This window comes from Pseudorasbora parva, chromosome 10 (genome assembly GCF_024679245.1).
Source record: "Pseudorasbora parva isolate DD20220531a chromosome 10, ASM2467924v1, whole genome shotgun sequence".
NCBI lineage: Eukaryota > Metazoa > Chordata > Actinopteri > Cypriniformes > Gobionidae > Pseudorasbora > Pseudorasbora parva.
Window position 1 is genome coordinate 11,605,762 of NC_090181.1, and position 20,834 is coordinate 11,626,595.

At 39.2% G+C, this 20,834-nt stretch overlaps 1 protein-coding gene across 1 annotated transcript; it reads right to left on the bottom strand.

Annotated features, from left to right (window-relative positions):
- Window positions 1-425: 425 nt before the first annotated feature.
- LOC137090832 (uncharacterized) lies at window positions 426-18,040 on the bottom strand. Its single transcript, XM_067454781.1, has 7 exons — window positions 17,806-18,040; window positions 15,511-15,680; window positions 15,328-15,450; window positions 5,641-5,782; window positions 2,763-3,155; window positions 2,251-2,646; window positions 426-652 (listed from the first exon to the last, which is right to left on the bottom strand). The coding sequence occupies exons 1-7, from the start codon at window positions 18,038-18,040 to the stop codon at window positions 426-428; spliced, it is 1,686 nt and encodes a 561-aa protein (XP_067310882.1).
- Window positions 18,041-20,834: the final 2,794 nt, after the last annotated feature.

Here is a 20,834-nt window from a genome sequence, read left to right on the forward strand (position 1 = left end):
CTCATATCGGCCAGGTTGAGACAGAGATGCCGCTCCTGGACCACCAAAGTGGACATTACCTGGCCAATAGTATGGGCGGCGGTTTTCGTTGCCCGTAGGGCGAGGTCAGTTGCCGTCCGGAGCTCCCGGAGGAGCTCCGGGCCAGGACTACCCTCGTGCATGTCCATGAGTGCCTGTGCTTGATGCACCTGAAGCAACGCCATGGCATGCAGGGCGGACGCGGCCTGGCCACAGGACCTGTAGGCCTTCGCGGTCAGACCGGAAGAGACTCTACAGGCCCTGGACGGGAGCTTCGGGTCGCCACGCCAGCTAGAGGTGGACGTCGGACACAGTTGCATTGCGACAGCCCGCTCCACCGGCGGGAGACTCTCAAACCCCCTGGCCTGCCCGCCGTCAAGGGTAGTGAGGAGGGAGGAGCCACCAGGTCACCCGCGGGCGCTAAACGGTGCTTTCCATGACCTATTTAGCTCCTCATGCACCTCCGGGAAGAAAGGCACCGGGGCGGGACGCTGAGAACCAGTACGGCCCGCCCCGAGAAACCAATCATCCAACCTAGAAGGTTCGGGACGTGGTGGAGGGTTCCACTCAAGCCCGACCTTTTTGTCTCGCCAGGGAACGACCGCATCCAGAAATGCACGGGTGAAAAGACATCCTGAAAAGGACGGCACGTCACCCGTGTAGCTCTTTTAGGTGTTGAAGCACCCAGGGATCGACCGCGGCAGAACAACAGGTTTTGTGTGCCGCCTGTTTTCTGCTCTCACCAGAAAAAGGAACACGCCCACCGAACCAACTGTGTGTGGTGTGTGTGTGTGTGTAGTGCAATTTGCTCAGTTTCTCAGATCGCTGTGAAAACGACAGCTCTCTCAGCAGCAGTGAGATTGCGGTGACGCTGTCTTGTGCCGTCTGGCTAACAGGAGCAATTTCCTCCGGCACACGCTTTCTCTCTCTCGCGCTAGATAGAAGGCAGTCAGATGCTTCATCAACGCCATTCGGCTCCGAAGTGAATGACAACAGTGCCTGGCGATCACTTCCGCTTTATATCCGCGCAGTGGGGCGGGGTGCGATATGCAAAGCACGCACGCCAATGTTCATTGGCCCGTTTTTTATATCTCGAAACTGATAGGGGCTCCCAGAAGTGATCCCCAATTTGTCGGTCTAAGTCCGACGTACGTCGAACGTGACCGATTGAAAGGGAACTTTTTTAATCCCACCCCGATCGACATGAGAACCTTGCAGTGCCGGCTCAAGACCAAAAGGTTTTTTTCACCAAGGGGGTACCCATTAAGCATGACACAGAAGTGGAGGGGTTTCACACTTCGCATTGTGGATCTTGTTAATGGGACCGAGTTAACTGCCAGGTTGGTACAATGCTGGAGTTACTGCAGGAGACTGCAGTGGTGTATCCCTGGGAAGAAACCCGTTGGATACATGTTTCATCTGTTTGCTTTGAGGCCAGGCAGGAGTATGGCAGCTTAGAAACCCTTATATATATATATATATATATATATATATATATATATATATATATATATATATATATATATATATATATATATATATATATATATATATATATATATATATATATATAGGATATCCCTACAGGATGAGGTATCTGGCAGGCTGGTCCTCTTTGTTCACATTTGTAAGATTTTACAATCTGGACTCTACACCAGATTGTCAGGTGCTTTCATCTTAATGTGCTTACAGTGATTCACACAGACAGGCACTTAAAAGTCTGGAGTATCCTCATTCTCAAACCATCAAGGACGATGATGCAACACAAGTTCCTTCAAAAGGGAATATCTTGGGTTTTGACTGTAAGATGCTACATCTCACGGACATACTCCCTGTGTCCCTGTGATCTTGTTTCTGTCTATTAGAATCTGACAATGTTTGGTCTAGGTGCGCTTTTTAGCTTTCTGGTCGGACATGCCTAAAGTGAATGTAAAAAGACTGGCCAATAAAAAGATATGGTCAACAGATCAGATCTGTGTATTAAGACTGGCAGCATAAACAAGGTGCTTGTTAAGGTTTATAAATGAGTAAATAAAATACTTTACCAGTGGTTGTGATTGGTGGAGTAATGGATGCTATGTGTCGGATAGTCTCTGTTGTCGTAGACGCTGATTGAATGTGCTGGTTTGAGGCATCTGGTATTAGGATTATTTGTTTTTAATTCAACATCACTCATTTTCAAACATAATCCAGAAAAGTAAATGGTTTGAGTGCATATGAGTAAATACTCACCTACACAGTAAGATGAGCAAAATATTGGCTTGACAAGCTCATAAACATAGTAATTTTCTGGACAGGCTTTGACTCGTATAGGGTGGGATGTGTATGTACAGCAGCCATCCCATGAAGAAGCACAGACCTGACGCGTGACCTCTCCATCTTCCAGCTGTGGGTGAGGGCCGTTGAGCCACAGTGGGTCACTAGTACCACACATGTTCTGATTAACACATGATTCTGGCATCTGAGCACTTTGACCATTGTAGAAAAGCCTGTACCAGCCATTCCATTCCATGTTATAATCACACATGGCATTATAGGTACTGTTGTAAGAGTTGTTAGTTGATCTCCATGAGTCAGACAGACTGGTATAGTTGTAGCAGGGGTTGAAACTTGGGGTGCTAAAAGATACTGTAGTGAAAAAGTAGAAAGAGGAAGGTTAAATTGATCCAAGATGATGATAATAATAAGAAAACTAACAATACAATTCATGATAATCGTGTCAGGTACAAAGAGGAATTATGTACCTGCACAATATACAGGAGCTGGGATTGAAAGAGCTGGTCTGGTAAATTTGTAGACATAATAATTTCCAGGGCAAGCTTTGACATGGATTGGGTTGGATCTGTAGTAACTGCAATCATCATAATAAGAGCCATAAATCTCACGTGTAACAATTCCATCTTTTAGCTGAGGATGAGATCCACCTAGCCACAGAGAACTAAAACCTCCACATGACATGTAAGACGCACACGACTCGGGCATCTGAGCACTCAAGCCATTTATGAAGAGTCGATACCAGCCATCCCATTTTACACGAGTGTCATCATGATCAGATATGTTTCCATATATGGACCAGTCATTAAGTGCATTTCTCCAGTTGTTGTTGAGCATGTTGTAGTTATTGCATGGGTCATAATCTGTTGCATGAGGAGACCAAAACAAACAAATTATATTTACATGAGAAACTTCACAAGTGTAAAGGTAGGGACACACCAAACCGATGCCAAAGAACCATCACCTCAAAAAAAAAAAAAAAAAAAAAAAAAAAAAACAGCATCTGACAAGAGCCAACGTTATGAAACACAACAAAAATTGAAGTAGGTCAATGCTCAAAAATAAAAATGGCCTGACGTTGCCCAATGGCCAACTGTCTTCTTGGTGTGTCCCTGGCTTAAGTCTGAACCAGTCAAACACAGTAACAATCAGAAGATTCTAAATTCACATATACAGCATGACTGTGTAACATGCTAAAAACATGCTAAATGCTACCACTTTATCTGTAAAAATTTAAACTTTAACCCTCTGAACCCAATTTTTCCTCATGACAGTGGAAAACAACTTAAAATACTGTAATTTTTGGCAACACAGACATGAGAGATATGTCTATAGAAAGCTAAGTGTCTATTTTTATTTGTGTACACTCACAATAAAAATGTAATTGTGTGCTTCTCGCTAAATACAGAAAACAAACAGGATGAGCATTCTCTCTTCTCTATATCAGTGAATTCCACTCTGAAATGCATCTGAAAATGAATTGTAACTCAGAGAATACTTGCCACACAGATATGAGAGATGTCTTTAGAAAGCTGGAAGTGTCATTTAATCACATAAAAATTATAATTCAATTTATATCGAAAACAAATATTCTCTATTTATGTAATCCGTATGAAAAAAATTAGAGGTACAGTTTCTCAAGCGGCTGCTCGGATTAAAGATCGGATTAGTATCTGTTTGGCAGAGAAACGTTTATGTGACCAAGTGTAAACGGAATCATTCTGATGAATCAGATAGATATCTGATCTGTAAAAAACATAGACTGTAAAAAATACAGCTAAAAAAGTGGCCCAGGTATAAATAGGCTCAGCAAGTTCACTGTATCTCTGAATGAAACTGTCTTCAGAATAGTTTTGAAGGTATTTTTACAGAGGTACCCAAACAAACACATCTTTTCCATGTGCACCACCTACTGTAAGAGAGTGAAGGTAGATCTTGCCTTTCCTAAGGCTAAGGTCAGGGATCTTTGGCTTGAAAAGATTGTTGACCACTGCTCTATAGTACAAATATAACGCATCGGTTACTAAACTAGACATTACATCAGAATGTAATACGACTGTGGCAAGGTAGACAAGCAAGAGACATGGGAGGAGCGAGCGAGGCCAGGTCGTGACTGAGAATGAGCACGTCTTATGAGGGAGCTAGGAGGAATTTAAGGACGAGTGACAGCAGTGAAGGAGGAGATAGGACCAGGCCTGGAATTTATGTTGTGTTTTATTTAAGTTTTTATTATGTGTGTGCGGGGCAGTCGTCCATGAGGGGCTGCAAGCGTTACATTCGTTTTGTTTATTTGTTTGATTAAAGTTTTTGAACGTTTGCTAGTTCCTGCCTCCTTCCTTCCCATATCTACGTACTACGTTACACAGACGAATTGGGATATTGCATGAAAGCCCTATCACCTTTAAGTGTGTACTAAACGAGTGAACCTTGGCGTGCAAGATTTGCATGTCGTTCTCTGGCCTGCAGTGCAGGTATAAATATGGAAGTGCATGCAAACGCATCTTTGTTTTTCGCTGAGGAGTCGAGCAAGAGGCAGAAACTGTGGCGACAGAATAAAACGCCACAGTTTCTGACCCTTCCAGTGCCTTACTCTAGGATGACCCATTACAGTCAGACTTAGATCTAACACTGGGAAAGTGTGCCAAAGTGAATGCTGCAGAGATCACATCTTGTCGGTAGTGTATGGAGTGCGTGAACACATGTTAAAATTAATTAGCAAATAAATCAAAGTTTAAATATATTTTTTTATAAAAGCAGAAAATAATAAATTAAGGGAAAAATAATACAAAATTTAATTTGATTAAAAATTAATCATATTTATTTTATCAAGTTGTTTATTGTGTTATTTATTTTCCTAATATCACATTTATTCATTTATTTATCTGTTTATTAATTTTACATATGTGTATATTTATTCATTTATTTAGTTACTTATTCTTTCATTCATTCATTTATTTTTAATTTATGCATGGTTGGTTCTCCATAGTAGGTAGGTAAGATGTGGTAAACACATATGGTCTGGCCAGAGGGCAGCACAACACATTAAATGTCTCTGGGCTGGCTCTGGCAATAGGAGGGAGACTACATCTAGCTGGGACGACAGAGTGAACTCTGCCCAGTAAAAGACACCCAAGAAGAAGCTACTCCTCTCGTGAAGTGAACTGTTAACCTGAGTGGGCAAGGCACGCCTTGGGTTTTGTATGCCAAGTAGATGGCATCCACTATCCTGTTGGAGACATCCTCTGCTTGGAGACAGCATTTCCCTTCTGCTGGCCTCCATAACAGACAAAGAGCTGATCTGTTTTCAGTGATGGGAACCTTAAGAACATATCACTCTGGGCACCTCACCCAAGACAGCTCCCTGCTGTCTGCTGGGTGGAGGCTGCTGCTTTGTAGACTTGGCAGGGGTGGGGGACGAGGTAGATGGGTACCCTTGGTGATAACCAGGTAGAGGAGCTGCGACCAGCGGCTGGGTGGAGGCAGCAGCAGACTGCCGAGACAGGAAGAACTTCTCAATTCAGTGTTTACTCATTCTTGAAGTCACACTCTCAAGAGACAATCAGGAACACCGTGCTCGGTTCTGAATCGAAAGACAAAGGTGCGTTTGCATGCAATTCTGTATTTATAACGCTGTGGGGCGGAGTGCGACATGATGATAGGGCTCTAATGCGACAAGGTGATAGGGCTCTAATGCGATATCCCAATTTGTCGGATCACATTCTGACGTTCGTCAAACGTGTCAGACTGAAAGGGAATAGCATGATATAAAAGCAATGAGTGTTTATACTAACAGGATATTATAACGTTTAAACCAGTGTTTACTGTTAATTATGATGTTCATGGATATCTGCTTAAATGTAAGTGTTTATTGTGAGGAGCATCTTGATTGCTTCTGTAAATGGTCTCTGTAAGCGCTGTGAGTTTGGATAGCTTGCACTGTTTATTTGAAAAGCAAAATGCACCAAACATTAGGCTTTTATTCAAACTCACTTAATAATGGCATAAGTATGAAAACGTTTGAAGTAACACATGATAATTCATATAGGCTATTTTTCTCTAGTTTAGTATGATGTATTTAAATATTCCTTTCTAGTGATTTATAGTTATAGTATACCTGCATTTTCCCTCAAAAAAATGTAAAAGGGGGTTAAATGGGGGTTAATTTCATGCATACTGAGCTTTTTACCTTGTTAAAGACTTTAGCCCCGTTTCCACCAAAATTAGCCGGAACTATTTGTACCAGGAACTTTTTTTACAGGAACTTTTCTCCCCCCAGACCTGCAACTGTCTGCGTTTCCACCGGGATCTAAAGTACCGTGAAGATTAGGCAGATTAGTCCGGTGATGTAGGACTGCGCGCCGTCCAAGTCAGTGACGGACAGTAATCATTTTTGCGCAATACTAGCCACGTTTACAAGCACACTTTTTTTTGTCATTCCGTTTGAAAGATTTAGTGGATTGTTTACATGAGACGTTATCTAAACCGATCTGGTGTTTACATGTGATGACTTTCAGTCGCAATCATTTTGTGATATGCAGTTTGTCTGCCGCATCAAAAATGTCAACGCTGTTTTCGCCACCAGCTGGAATGTGTTAATTGTAGCCATAGCAACTCTTAACGGCCACCAGGACTAATACAGTATTATATAAGCTATTTATTTGTTGTAAAGTGTAATAATCATCTCAGAAAAAAAATAATTCTTCTGTCAGGCGCAGTTAAAGTAAAAACTGCCTGTCGGCAATATACGCTGTGCCATTATTCCAACATTATCTTCATAACTTATGAAATAAAAAGAGTTTACCCCTCAGAAAAATGAACTTTCCTCTCTTGTCAACATGAGCGCGGCGTGCGCTGTCACATCATGTAAGGTACGCACACTTAAAAGTAATCGGTCAGGTCGTTTACTTGGAGACATGGAGAAAAATGAATAACGAGTATGGATTCAAGCTGTGCTGCTTTTGCTGGTTATGTATAGGTTTACTAAAGAGGTAATTAACAACGACAGAAAAGAGCACTAGCATATTCAGAAAGCTTGTAAAGCTAGATTTAAAATGACAATGTATATTATTATCAGCTATTACGTACACTGAACGTGAGATGGCTGAGACGAACGCGCGCCATCAGACAGAGAGCAAGAATGATATTTACTGAACGTAGACCGAACCTCGCAAAAGACTTTTAAAAATGCCGGTTGAAATAAAATGCTGCGTGACCTAAACCAATCAGCATGTTCAGCGCCCAAGTCCCGCCCTCGAAAGTTCCTGAACTTTGAAAAAGTACTACCTCGCGACCAGGGCCGTTTGGAGGGGGAAATATTTACCCGAAACTTTATTTAGACCCTGGTTCCTGCGGTCAAAACACACCGAGTACCACCCCAAAGTTCCTGGTTCCTGGGTAAAGTTCCTGCGGTGGAAACGCGGCTTTTGATTCCCATGCTAAACATGGACAATGTTTAAAAAAAATAGTTGGACATTTGATGGAGTATTTTCTGTGCCAAAATACTTTTTGTTTCTTACAAGTTTCTTAAAGTTTTTTTTCCGAGTATGGGTCTGCTTGACGTCAACAAGAGCAGAATGTCCTTGTATGGGCTCTTTTTCCGGAAGAGCGAGAGATCAAATGCACGCCCATCAACACGCGTTATAGATAAACGGCACTACTAACGGAATTATTTTTTTCAGTAACGATTAATCAAACAAATTACTGTTTCTCCCATTACAACGATGTTAACGTTACTGAGAAAAAAAAGCGGCATTACTATAATTGAGCTCACTGAAGCGGTTTTCATCCGGACAGGCTCTCTGTAGGTCGGACCTGCAACGTTTTTCTTTCTCTGGTTGTGTGTGTGTGTGTGTGTGTGTGTGTGTGTGTGTGTGTGTGTGTGTGTGTGTGTGTGTGTGTGTGTGTGTGTGTGTGTGTGTGTGTGTGTGTGTGTGTGTGTGTGTGTGTGTGTGGGCGTGCATGCCATGCGTGTCAGGGGGTTGGTGGGGTGGTACACATAACTGATGATGATTGGTGGGTGGGAGACAAGGTTGTTTTTGATAGGTTGAGTTCACACACACACACACACACACACACCTCTATGACGCACAAGCATATGCACAGTGATATACAGCGATGGCAAGTAGCTTTCGCAAACTGAATGTTTATGCATTCTTATGAGAATTTTTTTTTATGTAACGTCCAACTTATGCCCAGGAAGAAAGAGTCTTTCTTGAATGGAACGTATGGAATCTGATTGGTGTCTCTCACATTGTCCCACAGCAACATTACAATAGTGTACATTAATGTACAATGTTTTTACACAGAATTTATTCTATTTAGTGTCCGATTCATTAATTTAACATATTTAATATTTGGGCCATCCAAGTTCTAAAAAAAAAAGTAACTCAGTTGTTACTTTCTCTAGTAATTAGTTACTTTTATAATGATTTAACTCAGTTACTATTTGTAAGAAGTAACTAGTAACTATAACTAATTACTTTTTTAAAGTAACGTGACCAACACTGGATTTGGGACATCATGCGAATGATATCCAATTTTACCATATTGGCCATTTTGGCTGTCGGACATTTTGAATTATGTGCTAAAATGCTGTTTTTCAGGAACGCATAAATGGATTATTACTAAACTTGGTATGGGTCATCATGATGTGCTGAAGGAGTCTGAAAAGTTTCAAAACAGCGCTACCTAGTGGAGTTTTTTTTCCAAATGCTTATAATTTTGGGTTTGTTTGGCTTATTTTCACAAGAGTCAGACTCTTGAATCGTTGCTGAGTCCAATACCAGACTTGCCAGTTTTTGGCATATGGTTTGTGCAGCATTGTATTTTAGCGCTTAAAAAAACAGTAGCTGATATCTACGAAACCAGCGTCAGAAGTTTGAAAATATAGGTCGATAGCTAAGTGTTAATGCCAAAATGTCAAAATATTGATAGTAAGGGGTAATAAAAATTCAATCAAGTCAGGTGTCAGTCATTTAAAAAAAAAGTAATATAAATGTCTATAAAGCCAAAATGAAATGAGATACTTTCACTAACATTGAAACACATGTATAGGTTTACACCGATTAAGTTGATGTGTCATCAGTACCATGCCTTTAAAGAGGGCATTTTTAATTGTTTATACTGTTATCTGAGGTCAACTTATGAAGTTTGTGTGTTTTTTACATTCAAAAACATCATAATGAATAAGTAATAGGGTATTTTCTATACTGGTTCTCTCCTAAACACTGAAAATCAGTCAGACGAATTGGGATCACTTCTGGGAGCCCCTATCAGCTTCAAGAGGAGCTCCCCATATGTGTATTCTCCACGGTAGTGCTGCCTACAGCGAGCCCATGTCTTCCCTCGGCAGAGCACGCTCTGCTCTCTCAGACGGTGTTGCTCAATAAATATAATCCTACTGTACGTTGAACGTGACCGACTAAAAGGGAAGGTCTCTTTTACGTATGGTAACCCTTGTTTCCTGAAGGAGGGAACAGAGATGTACGTCCCGTCGCCACAGTTGCTGTACCATCACTGCAGGACGAGTCGCTAGTTCGACTCCTCAGTGAAAAACAATAGTACTTTTTATTCAAAACCTACTTTTTCGAACATCTCCTAGTCTCTTTGTTCGATTTTCACCAAAATTGAATCAAATCATCTTCAGACTATGTCAACAAAATGATATGGATGTCGTGTTGATAGACAAAACCGTTTTTTTATAATGCAGCAACAAATTTAAGGCAATATGCCGCAGGGCTTTTTTCAGGCTACATCATCTTAAAATGTGTTCAGTTGCTCTGTATTGCAGCTGGTCTGACAATTGGTGTGACCCAGCCATGTTGGCATTTCTTCTCTTCTTCTTTGCACTTGGCCCTGTTATTGCTGCTTGCAGCTATATTTTATTTTATGTCCTTATGTAGAACCACATCTCAGTCCACCTGTAACTTAGAATAAGCAAGCTAGAATAAAATTAATACAAATGGAAAACAAAGACTTGTGCATTCTAACATTTGCCCCACTGTGATCATAACTTATAACTAGCAACTTAATCCTTCATTACATAAAACATGTTTTACAAATTTTAAATCAATATATTGTTTTATGTGAATGAGTAGACAGGCTGATTTTTAACATAGTTTTGAAGCAAATATTCTAGTTTACATGTTAAAAAAAAGTATGTTTTCAAAGGAGAACAAATATTCAGTATGGGTTTTATGGCCTTATTTCAGTTACTTATAAATGACAAAAGGAAAACCATGAGTAATTTTCTCAAAACTACAAACTGTTATATACATGCTGCTGACATACAGGTCCTTCTCAAAAAATTAGCATATGTGATAAAAGTGCATTATTTTCCATAATGTAATGATAAAAATTAAACTTTCATATATTTTAGATTCATTGCACACCAACTGAAATATTTCAGGTTTTTTATCATTTTAATACTGATGATTTTGGCATACAGCTCATGAAAACCCCAAATTCCAATCTCCAAATCTCAAAAAATTAGCATATCATGAAAAGGTTCTCTAAACGAGCTATTACCCTAATCATCTGAATCAACTAATTAACTCTAAACACCTGCAAAATATTCCTGAGGCTTTTAAAAACTCCCAGGCTGGTTTATTTATCAAAACCGCAATCATGGGTAAGATTGCCGACCCGACCCTGTCCAGAAGGCCATCATTGCCACCCTCAAGCGAGAGGGTAAGACACAGAAAGAAATTTCTGAACGAATAGGCTGTTCCCAGAGTGCTGTATCAAGGCACCTCTGTGGGAAGGTGTCAAAAAAAAGTGTGCCAAAAACCTCTGCACAACGAGAAGAGGTGACCGGACCCTGAGGAAGATTGTGGAGAAGGACTGATTCCAGACCTTGGGGGACCTGCGGAAGCAGTGGACTGAGTCCAGGTGTGTGCAGGAAATGGGCTACAAGTGCCGCATTCCCCAGGTCAAGCCACTTTGGGCTACAGAGAAGCAGCACTGGACTGTAACTCAGTGGTCCAAAGTACTTTTTTCGGATGAAAGCAAATTTTGAATGTCATTCGGAAATCAAGGTGCCAGAGTCTGGAGGAAGACTGGGGTGAAGGAAATGCCAAAATGCCTGAAGTCCAGTGTCAAGTACCCACAGTCAGTGATGGTCTGGGGTGCCATGTCAGCTGCTGGTGTTGGTCCACTGTGTTTTATCAAGGGCAGGGTAAATGCAGGTAGCTATCAGGAGATTTTGGAGCACTTCATGCTTCCATCTGCTGAAAAGCTTTGTAGATGAAGATTTCGTTTTTCAGCACGACCTGGCACTTGCTCACAGTGCCAAAACCACTGGTAAATGGTTAACTAACCATGGTATTACTGTACTCAATTGGCCTGCCAACTCTCCTGACCTGAACCCCATAGAGAATCTGTGGGATATTGTGAAGAGAAAGTGGAGAGACGCAAGACCCAACACTCTGGATGAGCTTAAGGCCACTATCGAAGCATCCTGGGCCTCCATAACACCTCAGCAGTGCCACAGGCTGATCGCCTCCATGCCACGCCGCATTGAAGCAGTCATTTCTGCAAAAGGATTCCCGACCAAGTATTGAGTGCATAACTGAACATAATTATTTGAAGGTTGACTTTTTTTGTATTAAAAACACTTTTCTTTTATTGGTCGGATGAAATATGCTAATTTTTGAGTCAGGAACTTTGGGTTTTCATGAGCTGTATGCCAAAATCATCAGTATTAAAACAATAAAAGACCTCAAATATTTCAGTTGGTGTGCAATGATTCTAAAATATATGAAAGTTTAATTTGTATCATTACATTAAGGAAAAAAATGAACTTTATCACAATATGCACATTTTTTGAGAAGGACCTGTATTGTAGCAGAGTTTGTGCTGAATAGAGAGTACCGTAATTCCTCAAATAAAAGCCTGTTGTCAATTAAACGCCGGGCCTCTAATAGTGGCCGGGGCGTGGTCTCCATGAACAAACAAAGGCTAGTCTCAAATTAAGGCTGGGGGGAAATGTGTGGATAATCTCCTAAATGCCTTTCATTTAATGTGCATTCAAGTTTTTCGTAATGTACAGTAAGATTGTACCTGGCTGACCGACATCACGCAACCATCCGGATGCCACGCGCCTCGTTCTTGCAAGTGCGACACACACTAATCCTATAGTAGGCTAGTCTCTTCTATAGTTAACCTAAAAACTTTGCAGGGATTGCTCTGTAAATTAAATTGAGAAAATAACTGATGCATTTATGCCATTTTAAATAGGCTACCGTGGTCTATGAGAGATGCGACTTTTGTGAAAATACAGCAGGCAGGCTACACAAATGTTGATCTTCACCTCTCGTCTTTTTTATAGGCTACGTCTTACTCTGCATTTAACTTAAAATGTTTTATTTTGTACAAGAAAACAGAATAGGCTTCAAAATAAACAATGATGAAATATTGTAAAGTGGTCATATGAACTAGGCTACACGAAAGACTGTTTAAAAACAATTTGCAAAATCAAAATGTAATATCTCAGTGAGAAGTGCGTGCAACCTATTGGAAGCGCGGATGACAAATTAGTTGGGTCAGAAAAATAACGAAATTATAGTTTTTAAGTGTAAAAAATATTTTTGCAAAGAGATATAGTAAAATAAAACGTGTTTAAAAGTGCACAACTATTGAATGAATGAATGAATGAATGAATGAATGAATGAATGAATGAATGAATGAATGAATGAATGAATGAATGAATGAATGAATGAATGAATGAATGAGGCATTTATATAGCGCTTTCATATGTACTACTGTACACCCAAAGCACTTTACACTTATGTCATGTCCACTTAACTATTCTTAAGTGGAAGGAAGCTTTTCTTCTCTCACATGCTAACAATAGCTATAGAAAGCACAGAGTCATTATTGCTTTAGAAAAAATAATGAAATTAGGTATATATTTTATAAAGTAGAAAATAATATTTACAGTCTTGTTCAAAATAATAGCAGTACAATGTGACTAACCAGAATAATCAAGGTTTTTAGTATATTTTTTATTGCTACGTGGCAAACAAGTTACCAGTAGGTTCAGTAGATTCTCAGAAAACAAATGAGACCCAGCATTCATGATATGCACGCTCTTAAGGCTGTGCAATTGGGCAATTAGTTGAAAGGGGTGTGTTCAAAAAAATAGCAGTGTCTACCTTTGACTGTACAAACTCAAAACTATTTTGTACAAACATTTTTTTTTTGTATTAGCAATCCTGTGAATCACTAAACTAATATTTAGTTGTATGACCACAGTTTTTTAAAACTGCTTGACATCTGTGTGGCATGGAGTCAACCAACTTGTGGCACCTCTCAACTGTTATTCCACTCCATGATTCTTTAACAACATTCCACAATTCATTCACATTTCTTGGTAAACAGCATTTTTGATATCACCCCACAAGTTCTCAATTGGATTAAGGTCTGGAGATTGGGCTGGCCACTCGATAACATTAATTTTGTTGGTTTGGAACCAAGACTTTGCCCGTTTACTAGTGTGTTTTGGGTCATTGTCTTGTTGAAACAACCGTTTCAAGGGCATGTCCTCTTCAGCATAGGGCAACATGACCTCTTCAAGTATTTTAACATATGCAAACTGATCCATGATCCCTGGTATGCGATAAATAGGCCCAACACCATAGTAGGAGAAACATGCCCATATCATGATGCTTGCACCTCCATGCTTCACTGTCTTCACTGTGTACTGTGGCTTGAATTCAGAGTTTGGGGGTCGTCTCACAAACTGCCTGTGGCCCTTGGACCCAAAAAGAACAATTTTATCAACAATTACAATTTCCTCCATTTGTCTTTAGGCCAGTTGATGTGTTCTTTGGCAAATTGTAACCTCTTCTGCACATGCCTTTTTTTTAACAGACGGACTTTGCGGGGGATTCTTGAAAATAGATTAGCTTCACACAGACGTCTTCTAACTGTCACAGTACTTACAGCTAACTCCAGACTGTCTTTGATCATCCTGGAGGTGATCATTGGCTGAGCCTTTGCCATTCTGGTTATTCTTCTATCCATTTTGATGGTTGTCTTCCGTTTTCTTCCACGTCTCTCTGGTTTTGCTCTCCATTTTAAGGCATTGGAGATCATTTTAGCTGAACAGCCTATCATTTTTTGCACCTCTTTATAGGTTTTCCCCTCTCTAATCAACTTTTTAATCAAAGTACGCTGTTCTTCTGAACAATGTCTTGAACGACTCATTTTCCTCAGCTTTCAAATGCATGTTCAACAAGTGTTGGCTTCATCCTTAAATAGGGGCCACCTGATTCACACCTGTTTCTTCACAAAATTGATGACCTCAGTGAATGCCACACTGCTATTTTTTTGAACACACCACTTTCAACTAATTGCCCAATTGCACAGCCTTAAGAGCGTGCATATCATGAATGCTGGGTCTCATTTGTTTTCTGAGAATCTACTGAGCCTACTGGTAACTTGTTTGCCACGTAGCAATAAAAAATATACTAAAAACCTTGATTATTCTGGTTAGTCACATTGTACTGCTATTATTTTGAACAAGACTGTATGTAAAGAGATATATATTAAAATAAAAAGTGTTTAAAAGTACACAGCTCTTAACTGGAAGGAAGCTTTTTTTTTCTCACGTACAACCAATATAAAAAAGCATGGGTTAGTCAGGTTAGTAGGCTAAAATAACCTCACGTGCAACCTATATAAACATATGTTAAAACTCCTCAAGGGCCCAGAAAACATCAGGGTTCAGAGGGTTAAAAAAAAAATTTAATGGAAAAAAACAAAACAGCAAATGTTGCTATCGATATCAAATTACTTTTAATAACAATCGTATATGAATAAATATTAATTAAAACTTACTCAAAGTGATGTTAGATCCAGTGAATATATCTGGACTTCCATTGGAAACCACCTTTGAAATTGTCCTGACATCTAAATAGAAACACATTTAGGACGTGACTGAAAACCCTTTAAAAGGTTTTAAAGTCTTTGTAAATAAGTGGGGGAAATCACATTACCTGTGCAGTATCCTGAACACCAGATTAATGGATTCACAAGTTCATAGACGTAGTAATTGTCTGGGCACGCTTTCACTCTGATGGGGTTTAACTTATAATCACAGCGGCCAATCCAATGATAACTACCGCAGACTTCACGGATCACCACTCCATCCTCTATCTGAGGGTGAGGATCACTGAGAGACAGACTGATTACTGTGTTACAGCTGAAAGAACTGACACAGGTCTCTTGCATCCGGATGTCCATTCCATGGTAGAAAAGCCGGTACCAGCCATTCCAGGAGAAAGAGTCGTCACAAACGTAATTTCCACTTTCATTATTAGCTCTCCAGGGACGGTCCAGGGGTTCATAATTGTAGCAGGGATCACTGTTGATGCTTTGGAAAACAACTGACATGGACAAAAGAGAGCTTTGTAAAATACAGTTGAAATATTATATTTTCATATAAGACAATTAGGGTTTACCCCTGACTACAGCCTGAGATGTTCCAGCACCCCGTGACCTTGTATTAGAAAAGCAGTTTGGAGAATGGATGGATATTTTAGTTTTATATAATTTTATGATTTTGAGCAATTATATTCTAACCAGTGGTGTGTGGTAACGCCCAAAAATGGGACAAGTAGCAGTCTGTAAATTCACAGCCCTGAAAAATGGGCAACACATTGAATAATAATAATAAATAATAAAATAAATAAATAAATAAAAAACCTTGGAGTGACATTTATTATTTCCTTTGTGCGCTCTGAAGCTGCTAAAAGCTGTGCAAATAATCAAGCCTCTTCTGAGAAATAAAGTAGTTCAAAAGTTAAGATTTAAAGACCTGTTACAAATAATAGAGCTAGGGAAATGTTCGAAATGGGTAAGTGTGAGAAGACAACAAAGTAACCAACAGAATGACTGATGGACTGCAAACTAGAGGTCTTGGGTTGGGTTGGGCCTCGGGTCTTGGGTAGGGTGACCAGATGCCCCGAAAAATTCAGGACAGTCCCGAAATCAAAACTGTTGTCCCGAATCTTGAATCTGGCTCAAATTGTCCAGAAAATTATACTAAAGCAAAACCTTGAGTAGTTATTGTCTGATAAACATTAAAAACTGTCTGCGGAGGTTGAGTTGTCCTGCAACCAGCCCCTGCTGGCTGCAGCATCTTTTTTCTTAGTTATATAAAAAATACGGTAGGCGGCAAGGCCCGAATTTAGGTGTGGATTCATATGCTAATTTTCATTAATTCCGTTGGCATGGCTGTTGTCCTGGCACACTCTGCTAAAAAGCAAAAACGTGTCTGCAGGTACTGTAATTAATGTATGCACAAAGACAATCTGACCTTTTTGTCTTCTTTTTGTTTTAATCCTTGATGAAGAGAGAGAGCAAGTTGCTGCAGCCGCGAGGAGGCCGGTGATCCACGCGTAAATGAGTGAATGATTGTTCGCGGCATAGTGTACAAAAAAATACTTCACTACACAATTATTTCATTTTTTTCGTTTAAGCTTATTAGCGTTAGGCTATACAGAAAGGTCTGATTCACGCACTGTTACTTACAACAGTCATTGTTTTGTGTTTTTTTAACATGGACATTTGAGTTCAGGATTTTAATATTGTTGTTTTTTTGTGGCAGACTAAAGACTAATGACAGACTATTAATCTTTGAATAGAAATATGTTTGGTTCAGGTTTGAAATTCATTATCTTTTATTATAGGCTACGCAGTGTAATATCATAGAAGCCCCCCATCCCGTCACCACAGATCACCCACCCTAGACTTGGGCCCTCCGTGCAGACCTCTACTGCAAACCACTGATTCTAACTGACTAAAACAACCTTAATTTAATAAATAAATAAATAAATTAAAAAAATAAAAAAAAAAAAAAAAAATATATATATATATATATATATATATATATATATATATATATATATATATATATATATATATATATGCATGTAAAATTATCTAATAAATACTACAATTATTCTTCATACATCAAAAATCTTATAAAACAATAAATAAAAAGGTTAAAAGAGTTAAGACCCATTCACACCAAGGATTATAACTATAACATTTTAATAATCATCTGATAAATGCTAAATGGACTGCATTTATATAGCGCTTTCAACAGATGCAACATCTGTTCCATCAAAGTGCTTTACATATTGCCTTATTTTCACCCATTTATTCACTCATTTATACACCAATGGCAATATCAGCCATGCAAGGCGCCATCCAGCTCGTCGAGAGCAGCTTGCTCATGGACACCTTGACACTTGGTCAGGTGGAACCGGGGATGGAACCACCAACCTTCTGGTTTGTAGACCAGCTGAACCACTGAGCCACTGCCACCCATAAATGATAAATGATAAAAGATAAAACCATTGATGGCAAATCAGAATCCATATGGTTTTAAAGAGCAGATTAACTGCAGAATACGTTTATAATAAACACAACAATATCGTGTTGGATGCTAATATAGTTTTCTTTATAGTTATTGCTCTTGGTGTGAACGGGCCTTTAATATTTCACCTGCACAGTATGTAGGCATGGGGGCTGATACGTTGGGTTTGACAAATTCATAGACGTAATAATCTCCTGGACAGGCTTTGACTTGAATGGTCATGGATCTGTTGCTGCCACACTCGTCGTTCCAGAATGTTATGACATCGCGGGTCACCACTCCATCCTCAGGTTTTGGATGAGAACATTGGAGATACAGTCCAGTTTCACCACCACATGCTTTACTCACACACCCCTCCGGCATCTGGGCACTTTCTCCATTCAAAAACAGCCGATACCAGCCATTCCATTCAACAAGGGTATCATCATATCCACTGTTCTCATATGAGTTTTGCCGTAAATCTCTCCAATGTTCATCAAGAGTGTTATAATCATTGCATGGATTAGAGATGGAAGTTTTAAGCTCTGAGTAAATAAAGAAAAAAAGACAGTGATGAACAAGTGAATAAGTGACAAATGAGTAATGAATAAGTGGCAAAAACCGAGAGTACATTAAAGCTAAACCTTTAACATCTGTGTATGACAGTGAAGATATTGAGATGGTAGACTGATAGATTAAATAAACTGACTACAACCAATGTATCCTTTATACTAATACAAAAAAGGTTACCACTAAGATTTCTATCTTTTAACAAAAAGTGTCTATTTTTTATTTTTATATATATAGTGTGGTTCCCCGGTGTATTTTTCAATGTATATCTGTGGTGAAAAAATGGAAATACAAATGTGTTTTTTTCACCTCGAACCAAAACGATATCAATCAGTAAATTTATGATAATATGCTGCGGTAAAGTGTATATTATTCTGCATCAGTTTTTCAGACTGAGCATGTCTGTTCTTTCCTTGAAGGCTCCGAAATAGGCTACTCCAAGCAAAATCAAAAATTGAACTCATGTGATGTAATTTCGAACAAAATCAGGCCGAAAACAAAGTTCAACATACAAAGTTTGTTTTGGGAGTTTGGAACAGCTTGCCAAAGTGAACTTTCTGGAAAAGTTTGCTCCAGCTGGTAAACGCTTTTGAACTCCCATTGGTCTGTGGGGATTATGTAATAAATATGTGTACAATGAGGCTCCTCCACCTTCTTTCACGTGGAAACCTTTTTTATTATTAATGTGGTGAAACATGACTTTACTGGAGTGCCTTATAACTTGTGCAAACATAACCACGTTGTGCAGGAACAGGCTGAAGACTTAGGCCTAGTCAACACGAACATGGGTATTTTTATAAACTGAGTTTCTCCCTCCTCCCTTTATAAAAAAAATATAAAGCAATATAAAGCATTTACTCGGCGCAGTAAAAAGTCCCGTCTGAATAATCCTCCCTTACATCTCCGCCAGGGGGAGAGGGAGATGTGAGGGAGGATTTTTCAGCCGTGCGTCAGAGAGATTAAGTGCACGCACTCAGACAAGAGAGGTATGTATCAACTCGTCTTAGTTAAGGGAATAACATAGTTTAATATGAAAAAGTGGTGAAGTATCCCTTTAATGTCCGAGAGGCCCATGTCTGCTCAATGCACTTTAAGCACTATCACTTCATGCTGATTGTAGGGTAGGACATTTTGTTATACTGGTTGAAAATCTCTTTTTGCATCCTGATAGCAATCAATAATAGAAGTGGTCTAAATAATAAAACATATTACATACATATATCTTCTCTGGAGGTCTCAGGACTAAAAAATGTTCATCCAATATTTGCATTCAGCATTTTACCATTACAAGATGGCAACCTGTGACATTCTACCTGGAGCTGTTCATGTCCTCAGACTCTCTGGATTTATGTGTTTCTATGTCAACAATCCACGCCAAAATGAATCTGCAGCAGTCAGATGGTACAACAGCTCTGGAAGAAGTTCACGTTCATTATTATTGTACTGTTATGTGCTTAGAGACATGATGATGGTGATTTAACACTGTCTCTCATCTCATGAAGCTTTGCAAACTCTGTGTTCTCTATGCGTTCATGTGTTTCGAAGGAGGCGTGGCTTTGGCAAACAATCTGAAGAGAGGATGGGATCTCACGCTTTACCCTAACCCTAACCTTAACCCTAGCTTGCTGTTACTAACCACTCTGAAAATTGCCTAGTCTACCTTTAATGTGGAAACTAATGAAAATAATCAAATAGTAATCTATTGTATGCTCTGTAGAGAACCAACTTATTCATTCTGAATTGTGAATTTAAAAAAATATATAATTAAGAATTATAGAATTTTGACCTGTTTTATTAAAAAAAATGTCTACTGTATCATAACAATGTGTACGATTGTTTTAGAATCAAAACATGGCACAGTCAACATATGAATTATTCTAACACTAATAATCAAATTTTTTAATAGAAAGCAAAGGATGGAAACAGGAAGAAGGGAGGGTAAAAAATGAAAGAATCATTGTACCTGATATCTTTCCACTGGTTACTTCACCTAAATAAACGATATAAGCAGAATGATTTAATAATATAAATTAAAAAAAAGATTTAGTCAGTTCACAGATGTATTGTAAAACACTCACCATTAATCAGCAGCAGCAGTGAGACACACAGTGAGATCAGTAACCTCATTGTGATGAACAGCACCTGCACACACACAGAACATAGTACTGTACACTGTAAAATACAGCCAAATTCTGACAGTAACACACTGTTTTTCCATTAAAACCGTAATGTCCTGTGGGCAATAAGTTGCATGGTAAGCAACTGTGATTCATATACATTATACTATAATCTAGCCTAGATTACAGAAACATAAACAACATAAATAATCTAGCCTAGATAAACAGAAACACAAACAACACGCGCACTATTTTGATACTATCGAGAGACTAACAAACCCACGAGTCACACTCCTAGTGAAATGCTCTCAGACAGTAAATGCTGTGAGTTTGCTTCCTACTTCTCTGAGAAAATCAATAATATCAGAAAAGGTGATCAGCACATCCTCAAGTGGCTCTGGGGTCAGTCAGATCAGACCAAAACCTCGGAAAATTACTATGTCAGATTTCGAAGCAAACAGCAAAGAAACGGTAGAGCATCTTAAAACATT